The 15,334-nt window shown below is 44.5% G+C and overlaps 1 protein-coding gene and 1 pseudogene across 2 annotated transcripts in view; one reads left to right on the top strand and one right to left on the bottom strand.

The window, feature by feature from the left end:
• Ca8 (carbonic anhydrase 8) overlaps positions 1 to 11,641 on the bottom strand; it is a 96,980-nt gene extending 85,339 nt beyond the window's left edge. For both annotated transcript variants that reach the window (XM_037202427.1, XM_028878519.2), the window contains exons 1-2: positions 11,453 to 11,641; positions 10,495 to 10,686 (exon numbers count right to left, since the gene is read on the bottom strand). In XM_037202427.1, coding sequence (XP_037058322.1) covers positions 10,495 to 10,686; positions 11,453 to 11,552 — 292 coding nt within the window. In that variant the 5' untranslated portion in view covers positions 11,553 to 11,641. The remainder of the gene's footprint in view (positions 1 to 10,494; positions 10,687 to 11,452) is intronic.
• A 3,119-nt stretch (positions 11,642 to 14,760) lies between these two features.
• On the top strand, positions 14,761 to 15,280 carry LOC114699439 (annotated as a pseudogene).
• Positions 15,281 to 15,334: the final 54 nt, after the last annotated feature.

The raw sequence follows: 15,334 nt of genomic DNA, 5'->3' as shown, positions 1-15,334 counted from the left end.
AAAAACTCATTCTTATGCATGGGTATATGTGTATTGTATGTGTGAACATGTGTATAGAGATCAGATGTGTACACAGATGTGCACTAGGAGGTGGGTTTCACGCTCTATCACTCTCCACTTTTATTCTCTTGAGATAGGGCCTCTCATTGAGTCTGGAGGTAGGCTGGAAGCCATCAAGCCCCAAAGATCCTCCTGTTTCCATGTACCCTCCACACACACCCACACAGTGTAGGTATTTACACACATATGTGTTGCAATATCCATCTTTCTACCGTAGGTGCTGGGAGTTGGAAATGATCTCAGGTCCTCAGGCTTACACAGCAAGGTTCTTACCCATGGGCCCATCTCTCCAGTCCCAGAGCTCCTGTTTTTAAACATGCTACAAACTCAAACTGCACAGGCCCATGTTTTGATAGGATGGTACTCAAAACCCATGGGACTCATTTACACTATTTTTATCATCTATTACATGACACCAGGCAGTGTGTAAAATGCTTAGGATACAATGATTTTAACAAAACAGAATTCCTGGCTTCCTGGACCTCACATCCATTTAGGTTGAAATTGAATTTGTCTACTCATGGAGATCAAACACCACTGAGGAATACTTGGTCACTGGGCGGCAGTCTCATTGGCTGCAGTTAACTGTCTTCCTGGAATTATAATGAAACGACAGGGTCCCCATGGACCACACTTGCTGTGAGGGTATGTGGGCACACAGGAGGAAGGCATCATTCCCGGGTCCGTCCTCAGGGAGAGAGGAGGCAAAGAGGTGCCCTTGTCCAGGTGCCAGGGTCTGGGTATTTTTCACTTTCGCTGCTGGTTAACAATCCCAAAGTAAACCATTCTAACACCATGCAGCCACTAAAGGCCTTTTAAAAAAGAAGAAGAAGAAGACAAAACACTGAATTTATTTGAGGTGCCAAGTAAATGCACTTCCTATCCATCCCTCGAGATTGATTGTTCATACACCAAAATAAACTGTCACTCTGACCCCAGCCATTGAAATCCTCTAAAGATACTACACTCCCTTTCTACAGATGCTGTTTAGAAGGAAAACAGTCAACCCAGCGGGTGCTTTCCCACACCGCACTACGTTCTGGACAGTGATGCTTGGACCCTGCTTGGCAGAGTCCTTGTTGGGATGACATCGATGTCAGTGGCATTACAATGAAACAACATAGGATGGCTCTGATGACAAGCAGCACTTTCACAGAGTGACAAAGTTGGGAGAAGAACCTGCAACTGGCTGATGCCATTGCTTCTGGTCCCCATTTCTTGTCTGCCCTTTAATGGACCTTGCCATGATGCTTAAGAGGCACAGAAAGAGCTCGCAAAGGAAAGCTCTACATATGACAGCTTGATGAACAAACATTTACCTAAACCTGTTGAAGCCTCATAATCCTTTGATGAAAACAAATTTACCATGTAATTCAAAAGCAGCAACTGGAGAAGAACTCCTTCACATTTCATTTGAACTGAGCACACATTCTAAGTGGAATGACCACGGGGTACATAAAGCAAAATGATCCAACCTCAGCATAAGCCAGGTCTCCCCAGTGCAGACAGGCCTCCCCAGTGCAGACAGACATCCCAGTGCAGACAGACATCCCAGTGCAGACAGACATCCCCAGTGCAGACAGGCCTCCCCAGTGCAGACAGACATCCCCAGTGCAGACAGACATCCCTAGTGCAGACAGACATCCCAGCACAGACAGGCCTCCCCAGTGCAGACAGACTTCCCAGTGCAGACAGGCCTCCCCAGTGCAGACAGGCCTCCCCAGTACAGACAGACCTCCCCAGTGCAGACAGGCCTCCCCAGTGCAGACAGACATCCCAGTGCAGACAGACATCCCCAGTGCAGACAGGCCTCCCAGTGCAGACAGACATCCCAGTGCAGACAGACATCCCCAGTGCAGACAGACATCCCAGTGCAGACAGATATCCCAGTGCAGACAGACATCCCCAGTGCAGACAGACATCCCAGTGCAGACAGGCCTCCCCAGTGCAGACAGGCCTCCTCAGTACCTAAACAGTGTTCCCAAGAAGAAGTATCAGAGACAGTGAAGAGAATGTTTGGACAGTAGGACACCCAGCTAGGGCCAAATGAAAACCAGGTAGCATGCACAGAATCAGTGGAGACTTCCTGGCATGACAGCCAAGCTGAACCTTGAAGATATGCTAATATTCATCTATATTCTAATAGAAAACAGCAGCCAATGCAGGAAGAAGAGTCTGGGAAAGGCTCAAGGTACCAACTGGTTCACATGTGTTCTGAGAAGAAAACCGTTTCGTCACCAGTGATCAGAGGCTCCACACCAGGGAGGAAGGATTGGGAAAGACTGTCGAGCCTAAACTTAGATTGGAAGTTATAAATAAATAATTAAAGTTGCTGTAAGAAGTTGCAGTGGGTAACACAAATGAGCCAGAGTGATTTTCAGTTTCTCCTATGCTAATGGACAGTTAAAAATCTCTTTACTGAGCACAGGGGATTGCTGGAACCCCGGTACTCAAAGGGGAAGCAAGAGGGTGGAGAACTGGACTTCAGCCTGGGCTAATAGCAAGACCACATTTCATAAAAAAACAAGAAAACAAGTCTTTACCCTTTGTAGTTAGATGGAGTAATGTGCTATCACATGGGCCTGGGCAGTGCCACACACCTAAGTATACACTATTCCCACTAGAAATTTATCCTTACTGTAATCACCTTCTGTGGTTTCTATTACCTTCATTCAACCACAAACTGACAGTACTCAATCAAAATTTTCAAACATATAGAGAGACTTCACCCATATAATTTTTATATGATTATTACATAGTGCTGCTAATTTTGTACTGTGTGCCTCATTAACAAGGTAAACTTGATCATAAGTATATATAACTAGAAAAACAGTATAGAGAAAATTTAGCACAATCTTTGGGATCCGAGAACATATCCACTGCCAATAAATGAGAACTGGTATCATTATATTTTAATATTTATGCTATTTTTTCCTATCATCATAAATATGTTCAATTTTCTTATTCTGTACACCTCAGATGTGAAGATTCCTGCCATCCATCAGTCCTGAGAAATCAAATGATGTATGTGATAGCTTTAGATAACTTCTTCAGCTCAAGAAGGCAGGGCAAGTGGCCTGGTAAATTAATAACCAGTAGGATGTGGAAATGGGCCAAACTCCAGGCTCAGTGTGACTCCACCGCTTCTGAGCAGACCTGGTACAGAAACAGACGGTGACAGGACCCAAACCATGGTCCAGTCTCGAGGTCTCCACTCCTGCCCATCTCCACCCATCCCCTCCTCACCCCTACTCCACAAACTCACTCATCAAAGAGCTCTGCAGACTATCCCTCAGTAAAGCCCTGGGTCAGCCCCACTTTCCTGCCGGGTACCGAAATGGCCTCAGTCTTTGGGTCACTTCCTTTCTTGCCCTGAGTTTAACCAGATCCTCATCTCTCCTACATCCCAGCTCATCCTGTGCTACCAGGTTAACTTTCCTAGTTCAACATGGTACTTAAGACTCCTGTAAGGGAGGAGGACTCTCGTTCTTTAGACTCTGTTCACGATCCCTCAAGACTGCTCTAGCACACTCTCACTCTTGTATTTCCCATTGAGCCCTTCACCACAAATACATCTTTCAGGTGTGCTAAAAGACCTGCCTTTCCTTGTACCACCATCTCTACATTTCTCCCATATCCTTGTGCGTTCTGTAGCTCTCTGCTCCATATCTCACCAACCTACAAGCATATTTACCCTTCAAGATGACTTCAATTCCTACTTCCTCCCCAAACCCTCCTCTAATAATTTTCCCTGAACAATCTCCCTTCAATGGCTCTGTCTCTGACTTATATTTACCACACCCAAAGCATGTAACTTTTTGCATAAGATAAAAATATAATCTTGCCAAATGCACTGTCAGCCAAAGGAAACCAGAGCAAATATGTTTGCTGCCCAGGTGCACCTCCAGCTTCTCCTGACACATCAAACATCTGGCACACCAGGCATGCTCTGTCCAGGCCTTCCCCTCCCATCACTACAGGTAAATCAGACAGCCAGTAGCCATTTCCAGGCCTTTGTTGTCCTAGCTGAGAGTGTCTGCTTAGGCTTTACAGACAAGGGAGTTTGTGCTGCTGTGGTAAGCAATCAGTAAGTGTTGAGAGGTGAAGGACAGGACTTGTCTGGAGTTGAAGGAACACATGTATCATGTTGTGGAATATTAGTTGAAGATGGGTTACATTTGTTTATGCTGTGGAGCATTTATTTAATGACGCAAAGATGTGTTGCATTCTTTTATGTTGCATTTGTTTAACTCTGTGAAGCTGTGTTACTGTGCCTGTCTAAAACACCTGGTTGGCCTAATAAAGAACTGTATGGCCAATAGCTGGGCAGGAGAGAAAATGGGTGTGGCTGGCAGGCCAAGAGACTAAATAAGAGGAGAAGTCTGGGAAGGGTAAATAGAGGAGGGAGAAAAGAAGAGAGGACATCAGGAGCCAGTCACCAAGCTACACAGCAAGTCATGGAGTAAGAGGTAAAGAAAGGTATATAGGATAGAGAAAGATAAAAGCCCAGAGGCAAAAGGTAGATGAGATAATTTTTAAAAAGCTGACTAGAAACAAGCCAAGCTAAGACCAGGAATTCATAAGTAAGAACAAGTCTCTCTGTGTGTAATTATTTGGGAGCTGGGTGGTAGGCCCCCCCAAAGAGTAAGAGTTTAAAAAAAAGAGAGAGTGTCAGAAAGGAAAAATGGCACCTGCCTGACGGAATGACAGTGGTGTTCCAAAGGATGTCTGTGAAAGCCTGATACATATGCTCTGTGTAGTCCAGAACTCTAAAATAGACATAATGGGGAAGCCATAGAACTTTCTGACTTGTGGAATTGCTCAGGGGCAGAATGTGTTCCTCAGTGAAGACTGACTTTCCTTCCCTGGGCTGTTCAAGCAGTGGCTGTCCCAACCTGCCAAAGGATGCAATGTAGGGCCCGTCCGTTGGTGGAAACAACACAAAACAGAGCAGCACACAGTCTCTACACTGCAGTGCCTGTGTGGGAGGAGCACTGGAAAGGAAGCCTTGACAGCCCAGAATGCTGAGGATGGTGAAGAACTGGCAGGGAGAAGGCAGTCAAAACGAAAACGACCCTCGGACAACTGTGTGAGAGGCCAGCTAGAGGGTTTGCACACATCATTTCTAACCCAGCGAAGCTGGAGTCTGATAGGCTTTTCCAGTTCCCACTGGGGAGAGCACATGGGAAGATCCCAGTGGCCTCAGCCTGAGAAAGGCTCATCAGAACCGCATGGTAGGGAGGCTAGTCCCTGCGCTCAAGAAATGCCTCAAGTTCACCGTAAGGCAGCGTTTCCAGATGTGACCATACACAGGAACTGCGTCATTAGGGTGACACTAACAACTTTGGTTTGTGAAGCATAAACACTGAAATTATACTACAAAAATGGTGTCCTCATTTGGGTAATTCTTTGTGAGGTTTTTGTTTTTGTTTTTGTTTTTTATAATAAAAACAGGAAAAAAAATAAAAAGAAAAGAAAAAAATGACTAAATGTCCACAGCCGAAGGCATTCTCAAAGAAACTAAGATCTCAACACAGCAGGTAATAAAAAGTCAGCTTTAATTCCTTAATAATAATAAAAGAACACTTGCACTTTTCCTGTGAATATTGTTTTTTACTTTAAAAGGTTAATTTGTGGGCCAGCAAAATGAATCATCAGGTAATAGCACTTTCTACAATGCCTGATAATCTGAATTTGATCCCAAGAATCCATGTAAAGGTAGAAGGAGATGTAGGGCCATAAAATTGCCCTCTGACCTCCCCATGAATAAAGCCACAAAACACACACACACACACACACACACACACACACTAACAACAAAATAATAATTAAAGCAATGTTTTTGAAAGCACGTGAGTGGGGCATGGCACTCATGCCTGTAACACTAGCATGTGGGAGACAGAAGCAGAAGGACTGCTGGGAGTTCAAAACCATCTCCAATACACAGTGATTCTCAGTCCAGCCTGGATAACTTAACTGAGATTAATAAATGAATGAAATTTAAAAGATATCACACTGTTATCAAGGAGAACCTCCTTCCTCAAAGTGTTTCCATTCCTCTTCAAACCTCACGACACAAAAGAGCGGAATGTGCAAGGGCAAAATGGCCAAGGGTGGAATTTAAAAGCAGCAGAGAAACGCCAAAGAAGCCAAAGAAGCCAAAGAAGCTGGTTGGCCTGAAATTCTGACTTAGTAAAACAGCAGAGACGCCCCCTGGAGACGCACCTGCCACAGGACTCGGCCTACTGAAGTCAGCTCCCAAGTGCAGCCTCGATAGAGATGCTCAGGCAATTAGCATTCTACCCTGGAGAACGGAAAGAGTGTTCCCTTTACCCTCTGCAACTTGAGGACGTTAGGGTCCTGGAGAAGTTTCACAAAAGACCATCATCCACATATGCAATCAACAAGAGCATTTATTATCCCAGCATGCTGGGGCTGTCCATCCTATGCAAAGGGAAGATGCCAAAGACCCTGAAACAGATGAGTGGGCTCCTTTTAAGCATAGGCAAGGGGATGTCCTAAGGCAGTTAGGTCACTTTAGATATGATTGGCTCAAGCAAGTGGCAATTATATCAGCACATTCTAATTGGCCAGGGCTACTCAGAGGCTGGCCAGGGCACAGTTTTCCACTTTGGGGGCAGGCCTGGACACGTTCCTGGCTTTGTCCTAGAGCTGCTGTGGAGGCTGGCTGGCCTAGCATGTACTAACTGTGGGGGCTGGCTCAGTGGCCCAGGCTTGGTGGGTTCTATCTCCCTTGTCACTGTTGTCAGTGGCACCAGTGATTAATTGCCCTTTGTCTGTGGGTCTTCCTCAGAAACTGCCTGCTCGGTTCCCTAAAGCAGGGTCTGAGGCTTGATCTCCGAGAGAAGACTGAGCAGCCTGTTATGGCGTCTGCTCGGTCCTCTCATGGGACACAACTTTGGGTGCCGTCTATGCAGCAGAGCATGGTTCTCCTCAGATGCTGCATCTGTACAACCCTGAGCTGAGACTTCGCAGATTTCTGGAAATCAGAAACTCCTTGTGGTGGTGTAAAAGAAAATGGCCCCCAAAGGGAGTGGCACTAGTTCAAGGTGTGGCTTTGTTGGAGGAAGTGTGCCACTGTGGGGTGAGCTTTGATGTCTCCTCAACTCAAGCTAAACCCGGTGAGGTAGACCACTTCCTCCTGCCTGTACACGATGTAGGACTCTCAGCTCCTTCTCCAGCACCACGTCTGCGCGAATGCCGCCACGTCCCACCATGATGATAACGGACGGAACCTATGAACTGTAAGCCACCCAACTAAATGTTTTCCTTTCTAAGAGTTGACATGGCCACAGTGTCTCTTCACAGCAACAGAAACCCTAACTGAGACATTCCTGTTATTTATAAATCACATTTTGTCACAGCAGCCAAAAGGAAAGACACACCAGGGCAGACTGAGAACAGAGGGGCACTGGGTGTGCCTGGATGTGAGTGGAGGCACAGAGTGGGAAACTACAGACAGGAAATGAAGATCTCTAAAAAGAGTGGCTCACTTTGCACCGCGTTCTCCAGAGTCAAACAACTGCCTTCGTAGTCCCTGGCAGGTGAACAGAGAATATGAACACAGCATATGGTGATATTCTTCTCTTGGCTGTTGACGATGGCCAGAATGCAACCATCCACAAGTGGGACAACCCTCCCTCCCCACCCACCTACTGCCCCCCAGAAAAGCAGAAATAGCAAGCAGGTAAAGTCCCAGGACACTGAGCCAACCTCCAGAGCTATCTCTCCCACACAGCTAGGTCATTGTCTGATTCCATTACTGACCATGTGACTAGATGGCAAGCCCTCCCTTCATGAACCAAGCTTCTAGACCGCGTTTTAGAGTCACTCTTAAGTAGCAGCAGAGAGCTGGACACTAGGTGCTTGACAAGAACCTCCAAATGAAAGGACAGAGCTGAGCTGATAGAGAAGGAACCCAGAATAAACAAAAATCCAGGATGAAGGCAACAGAAAAGAATGAAGAAAGGTCTCATTTTCTTGAAACACTGAATGGTGAAATTCAAAAGGAAATTAAATCAAACAATCAGTATCAGTTTTTAGAAACTAAAAGTGAGAGAGAAAATGAAAAGTGTGTGTGTTTTAGCTTTTCAGTGTCAGTCCAGACAGAGAAGAACAGCTCCAAGGGGCAGCAGAAAGGACAAGAAGGAAGGACCACGTGATGCCTTCGAATGTGCTGAGACAGGACCTATCATCTCTCAGAGTTAAAAGTGAATTCCTGTTAGGTAACTTTAAAAATAAATAAACAAAAATATAGTAACTCCAGGGGAAAACATTGTTCCATAAAGAAAAACAGAATATAGTCTCGGGCAGAAATGGCAGGTGCAAGGTCATAGTGATAATGTTTTGAATATTAATTTTAATAACTATAATTTAGGCATGTGGGGCAAAAGCAGGGCAGGAGAGACTTATAAGAAGACCCACCTCCCCTTCCTCAGCAAGGAACCTGGGGAGCTCCTAAATATCAGAGCAAATAACATAAACACGTTATTAAGAAACACAAGAGAAACAATTTTAATACGTTCAGCCCTGAAAGCAAACACCTAAGTCACATACAGACTGAACAGGTTGTATTATACATTTAGGAATATATATGTATGTACATTTACATATATGTATAACAATGAATGAAAAACACAGGAAAGGGTATACGGGAGGGTTTGGGGTAAGGAAGGGGAAATTATGTAATCAAATCATAATTACAAAAAACAAATATATAATTCTTGAAGGTTCAAAGTAGTTGTTACTAGAAAAACAGAAGTTGTAGGTGGTATGAGATAGGCTGTAGCTAGGGTAGAGAAAAACATAGAAAAAGCTAACTATTCAAATTATATCTGTAGTCCATTTTGATAAAGAAAAAACTTAAATAAATAATGATGTTTAGAGTTTAAAAACAATTCCTTAGAGAAGCTGAAATATCCTAGAAAAAAAAATAATAAACTAATCAAGACATGGTCTTTCAGCTACTTGGCTTTTTTAGATAAGTGTTTACTGTGTAGACCAGGCTAGCCTGGACTCAGAGAGGTCAACCTTCCTCTGCCTCTGAAGCACTGGGATTAAAGGTATGCACCTCCATGCACAGCACGAATTAACTTTTAAGTTTGCTGAAATATCAAAGGGAGAGATCACTCAGTGACTGAAAGAACCAGGGGCGTGCGGGAGAAAAGCCCCCAGAGGAGAGGAGGACAGAGCCTGCATCAGGACAGAGGTACAGGCAGCTCTTGCCACCCCTCAGGAGTGGAGGGCAGGGCAGGAGAGGGCAGAGGAATACACAAAGTACAATGCAAATACACAGTGACCAGAGGTAAACATCTCCAAAACATTCTGATTTACGCTCAAAGTTCAATGCGTGGACTTAGTGAAAAACAAACTAACTACACACACACACACACACACACACACACAGACTGTCCTTCGGGAGCTGTCCCTTCCTTGATTAAACGCAACAGCTACAAAGAATTTATGTTCTGTCTCACAGATTTCAAATAAAGCTCTGAAACATGGTGACTTAAAGGACGGAGTCAATGGCTTCCTTGCCCAGTGACAGACCTAAAGGCTTTATGGGTTGAAACACCTCCTTTATCAATTTGGAATTAATGCAAGCACAGCCTGTTTGTGAAGCACGTCAACATTCAACATACTTGAACGTCACAATCTTCCCAAGAGGAAAACAGTCATTATTCCCCTTGAAAAACACAATGTTAATGCTTATTTCTTTAAAAAAAAAAAAAAAAAAAAAAAAAAACTGCTTTCATCTCTCCTGAATTTAAGCTGAAAACCAATTTCCCTGGAAATTTAATTTTTCCACATTTCAGATTCATTTCAACTAGGTTCAAGAAGTTAAATATAAACAAAACCAAGAGCTAGGTTTCCATATAAATATCTGGCTGAGTTCAGAGGATGCTTTTAACTGTTATTAAAATTATTCTTGTCAATAATAGAGAAGGGAAATTCAATTTGAAAGGTCTATCTTGAATACGGACATCAATGACATCTATAAATTCTGATGTTTGGTTTCACAAACTGTAAAACAAAGAATTATAATTAAATGATTTCAGCTGATCAGTACTTTAGAACAAAATGCACAGCAGAACAACTCAAAGAAGCATGCCTGTGTACAACTCAAAGAAGCATGCCTGTGTATGGACTCTGTTCCTCACAGGTCAGTAAATGTTTGTTCAAGCAACAGAGGCAGCGCCAGGCACAGCTTTGGGAGGACAGCCAGCTGAGACAGCCGTCATTCACCCTCTTAGCCCTTCACACTATTTCAGAAAATAATCCACAGAAAATGCATAGTTCTTGTAAAGAACTATGAAAATAGGAACTGATTGGTACCACCTTTTAAACCATACAAATTAAATCAGAGATTGTCCACTTGCTCACAACAACGCAAAAACATGCTTTCCAAAATACCTGATTTTGACTTCAGGATAACTTGAATGGTGTGTCCATCGTTGGTGACTTCACAGTCCCGGCAGACCACGTAATTTGGAGACAGGCGGACATCCAGCAGCGAGGGGTCGTACCTGGCTTCTCTGGAGTTCAGGTTGATGGGAGACTGGTACTCCCCGTTAGCATCGGGAAACACCAAGCCCCACTCAACACCTGACAAGGAAATGATAGAAATTGAGAATAGGATTTTTTAAGTTAGTAATAGTAAAATATAACATAAAAGCTCATAATCCTTGACATTGTAGTTGTGACTACCATGTGTACACAAATGAAATTTGAGAAATGTGTATGGGTTTTCACATTCATTGGGTGAGAGATCTGTTGTCAAATATAATACCACACACAAAATCTTTTACTGCGTGTTTATATCTGTGCACACAGATGCCTTGATTTAGGGATTTAGGAAACTTAAGTCACTTTAAGTGATTAGAAAAAAAAAAACAGAAATTTCCTCTGCTCATCAGTTCAATTATAATGCAATACTTAAAAAATATCTGCAACGTTCAACAAGCTCAGAGACAGGGGAAACCCGTAATGCTAAGGAGCACCATTTGTTTAAAAAGTAAATACAGTATCCCATACATATATTTATGAACTCCGTTGCACTGTTTCTTTTTTTTCCCGTGTATACAGTAAGCATGGATACTAGTGGATATTAGGAGCCCTAGGTCTTCAGGGACTGATTTAGGAAACTCCTTTTAAAGTCACCAAGAGCACTGACTGAGCTTGCAATCCGGGACGCGTTTTCTAAAGCGCATTTGGTTGGACTTCCCAAGACTAGAAAGCAACTGGGTTTCAGGTCTGCTCCGGGCTGGGCTGCCTGGGTGCAGCAGGTGCCAGCTGCAGTGGGGCAGCTTCGGAGCGGAAAGCGCGGAACCGCGTGGGCAGAGAAGCCGCGGCAGCAGCCCCGCGAGCCTACCTTCCTCGTAACCCCACTCCACGCCCTCTTCCTCCTCCTCCTCGTCTTCCTCCTTCTCGGGGAAGGCGACTGCATCCTCGATGAAGCTCAGGTCAGCCATGGGCAACTGTGCGGCGCGGACGCGGCAGGCGCGGGGCTGGGGACCGCGCGGAGCCTGGCAGTCCCCGCGAGCGCCAGCGGCGGCGGGTCGGGCGCGGGCAAGCGTTTTAAGGCCGGTGGGGGGCGTGTCCGACCCGAGGACCCGCCCCCGACTCACACCCCCCTAACACAGGAACACACACCGAGCAGCCTGCCAAAGCCGAGCTGGGTCTGCTGCTCCCCAGAAAGCCTGCTGCGCCTGAGACCTCAGAGCCCTCCCGGAATCCGCGGGACCCCAGGACACGCCTGGCCTGGGCGCTCTCATTGCTCCAGGCAATTCCCTGAAGGGCGGATGGGTTGCCTTGCTTTGGGAGGGGGCTTGAAGACCATGATTCAGTAAGACTCTGGTCAAACGGTTTATTTCCCATCATTTACCCGTTAGTTTTGTTGGGGCCTGGTTTTGTGAGACGGGGTCTCAAGGAGATCAAGCTGGCTTCAAACTCCTCCCCGTAGAGAAAGGGATGACCTTGAACTTCACAGGCTTCCGCTGTGCAAACACTGGGATTGCAGGAATGCACTACCATGGCCTGGGGAGTTGTCTTTGAGAGCTGGTTTTACTTTTTAATTCGTCCTTAGAGCACAGTGAAAATGAGTACAAAATTTTTTTCCCAAGAAAGTCATATAAACATTTCAGAAAAAAAGAAAAATTTAGCATCAAGAAGTGGGTATAGTTTGGGAGGTTTTTACTAAATGTATTTCAACGACGATGAAATAGGGTGTTTGGTTCCACTTTCTTAAGTTTGTGGTACTGCTGCAGACTCACCTTACTGCTTACACAGCTCCCAAGCCCTCGTGAAATGCACACATTACGAAACAAACAGGAACTTTCCCAGATCCAAAGAGGTCAAGTCGTTACCGTGTTTCCCAATCACAGGCTAATGCTTCATTCTTGTGATCGGGCCCTGTTCGCTAACCCTAAGCTCCTTTACTCCACATTTTTAGGAGATGTATTTGCATAATAAGCTCGGCTTCAGGCCTGGAGTACAATTTACGTTTTATATACCCTGTGCACACTCCAAAATGGACTGTGGTTAATGGACTGTGGTTCCTAGATCATAACATCTTTATGCAAGCTAGTTCCTCAAACAGGATGGAGGTGATTAATTGTGGAACTTTAAGGTTCTGGGTTCCTATCCTTCACTGCCTGCTAGAATTTTAACTTTAAAAAAAAAAAAATCACCATCTGTTACATACATCTTCAGAAAGCCGATGGAGGCTGAGGAGAAAAAGTCAGGAGATGACCAGCTTCAGCACTGATATAACCTGTGGGTTTCAAGCATATATCATTTCTTTTCTTTATCATAGAGGCTGTACAACTTGCTTTCCCATCCAGAAGACAGAAATAGCCAGACACTAAATTCAGCCTGCATTCTAAGCCTTCCCACATATTTAGTGGCATTCTATCCTCTGTCTTAATAAGCCCCAGGCAGACCCATGCAGCCCACTCTCCCATAAGCACTGAGGAAAAACATCCACCAGTTTCTGCAGATGTTCCTCTAAAGGGAATTTTGCATTTCTTTTTCACTTTTCTTGAAAACTTTTTCACAAGACTGGATTTGTTTTGAGTTTCTTGTATATATTTTCACATTAATCAAATGTCATAGCTTATGAAGTCCATACGAACGTTATACAGGACATCTATGATAAAATCCCTGGGCCATTCTGAACTCATCAATAATATTCCCCTATGCCTCCCAAATGAGCATAGATGTGACATTTTGGCCATCGTGTGACCACTAATTGCATTTAAAGTACATGAACGTGGAAGTGTTTACCAAATCAAATGACTGCAGACTGTCCTTGGCTGCTAAGTTTTCCATGAGTAAATGGTGTGCCATATTTACAAGAGATAGGCTAAAAGTTTACATGTTTAATATTGAAGTTTGCAGCCAATAGTGTCACATATAGCAACAAGGCACTACTATTCAAAAAATGTGGCTCTGTGTGAGACAAGCATTTGTTTGGCCCACATTCGTTCTTTCTGGATTTTCAACCTCATTTGTATAATGTAACTCAAGCAAGCAGTACCTCCAGCTACATATGAGCCGTTCTGCTTTGCAACCAAATATTCAATTACCATCCTTAATTGCTTTGAGACCGTGTGCTTCACACACTGCTAATTATCAACACCTTAAGACCTTTCCTAGGTCCCCTGCTATATCACCACCAAAGATGGCATTTCTAGTTCTAGCTATTATAAAGTTCTGTCAACAGAAAATCTAAACACAGATCAAAGATATAGGCCAATTCTTTAATTGACAGGCTAGAGCAAGCACTATCAAATCCAATGTCAGAATCTAAAAATATCATGAATATAAAAATATTCATAAAAATATTATGAACGGAAGTATCTACTGGCTTGGGGTCCCTGTTAAGCTAATGTCGGATTTGAGTCTTTAAATTGTCATCATTTGTTCACATTGTTTGCATAACTGAGGTCACACCATATCATCAGAACAATTTCTTAAAACTAAGATCTGTATAACTAACTGTCATTTGCTCTAAGCAGAGATCCCTGGAAGGAAAAATCTCCACTAGATGTCAGAGGAGCAGAGAGAGAGGGATCTCTTCTCAGAGCTTCTGCATTTTCCCATTCTCCCAATCGATCTTTCTCATCCTTGTCTACTCTGCCAAGACTTGCTTAGTGCGTGGGTGAGTTTAGATCCTAGCTGCCACCTTCCTCACCTTGCATGCTCCTCATCCTCCAAGGAGTTCCTTGACAGGAGAACTAGCCTGTGCATGACAAATGCTCTCTATGTGGATTTTAATTCCAGATCTGCAGCAGTAGAGTCTGTGGATGACCCCAAAGGAATAAAACCTACTTCTGCCCACAAACAAGCTACAGTTTCACTGTTAAAATGTCATGCGTGCATTTCATTTTACTCCACTTTCCCTGCTTTCCCCATCCCTCCTCCTCTTCTCTTGATGGTCCTCTTCTACCTCACAGACAGTAGCTCCTTCTGTGCCCATGCCACATCTACTCCACTGCGCTCTCTTGTTGCCTCCTGCCCCTTGCCTTTCAGCCTCTTCCTCTCTCTAATATCCCCCTTTGTACTTTCAGGTCATGTGTGTGTGTGTGTGTGTGTGTGTGTGTGTGTGTGTGTGTGTACACGTGCGTGCATGAGCCTGTGCACACATACATAAATTTAGATCTGCATTTCACATATAAGTGAAAAATGTGCTCTTTCTGTTCTGCTGCCGCCATGCCATCCAGACTGAGGAAGACCCGGAAACTCCAGGGCCACGTGAGCCATGGCCACGGCCGCATCAGTAAACACCGCAAGCACCCAGGAGGCCGCGGTAATGCTGGAGGCATGCATCACCGCAGGATCAACTTCGACAAATATCATCCAGGTTGCTTTGGGAAAGTTGGTATGAGACATTACCACTTAAAGAGGAACCAGAGCTTCTGTCCGACGGTCAACCTGGATAAATTGTGGACACTGGTCAGTGAGCAGACACGCGTCAATGCTGCAAAGAACAAGACTTGAGCTGCTCCCATCATGGATGTTGTGCGATCGGGCTACTACAAAGTTCTGGGGAAGGGAAAGCTCCCTAAGCACCCTGTCATCGTGAAAGCCAAATGTTTCAGCAGAAGAGCTGAAGAGAAGATAAAGGGTGATGGAGGTGCCTGTGTCCTGGTGGCTTGAAGCCACCCAGGGAGGTTAATTAAATGCTAACATTTTCAAAGAGAGAGAGAGAGAGAGAGAGAGAGAGAGAGAGAGAGAGAGAGAGAGAGAGAGA

Source organism: Peromyscus leucopus, chromosome 2 (assembly GCF_004664715.2).
Source record: "Peromyscus leucopus breed LL Stock chromosome 2, UCI_PerLeu_2.1, whole genome shotgun sequence".
NCBI classification, from domain to species: domain Eukaryota; kingdom Metazoa; phylum Chordata; class Mammalia; order Rodentia; family Cricetidae; genus Peromyscus; species Peromyscus leucopus.
This window is presented reverse-complemented; position numbering and strand designations above follow the sequence as displayed.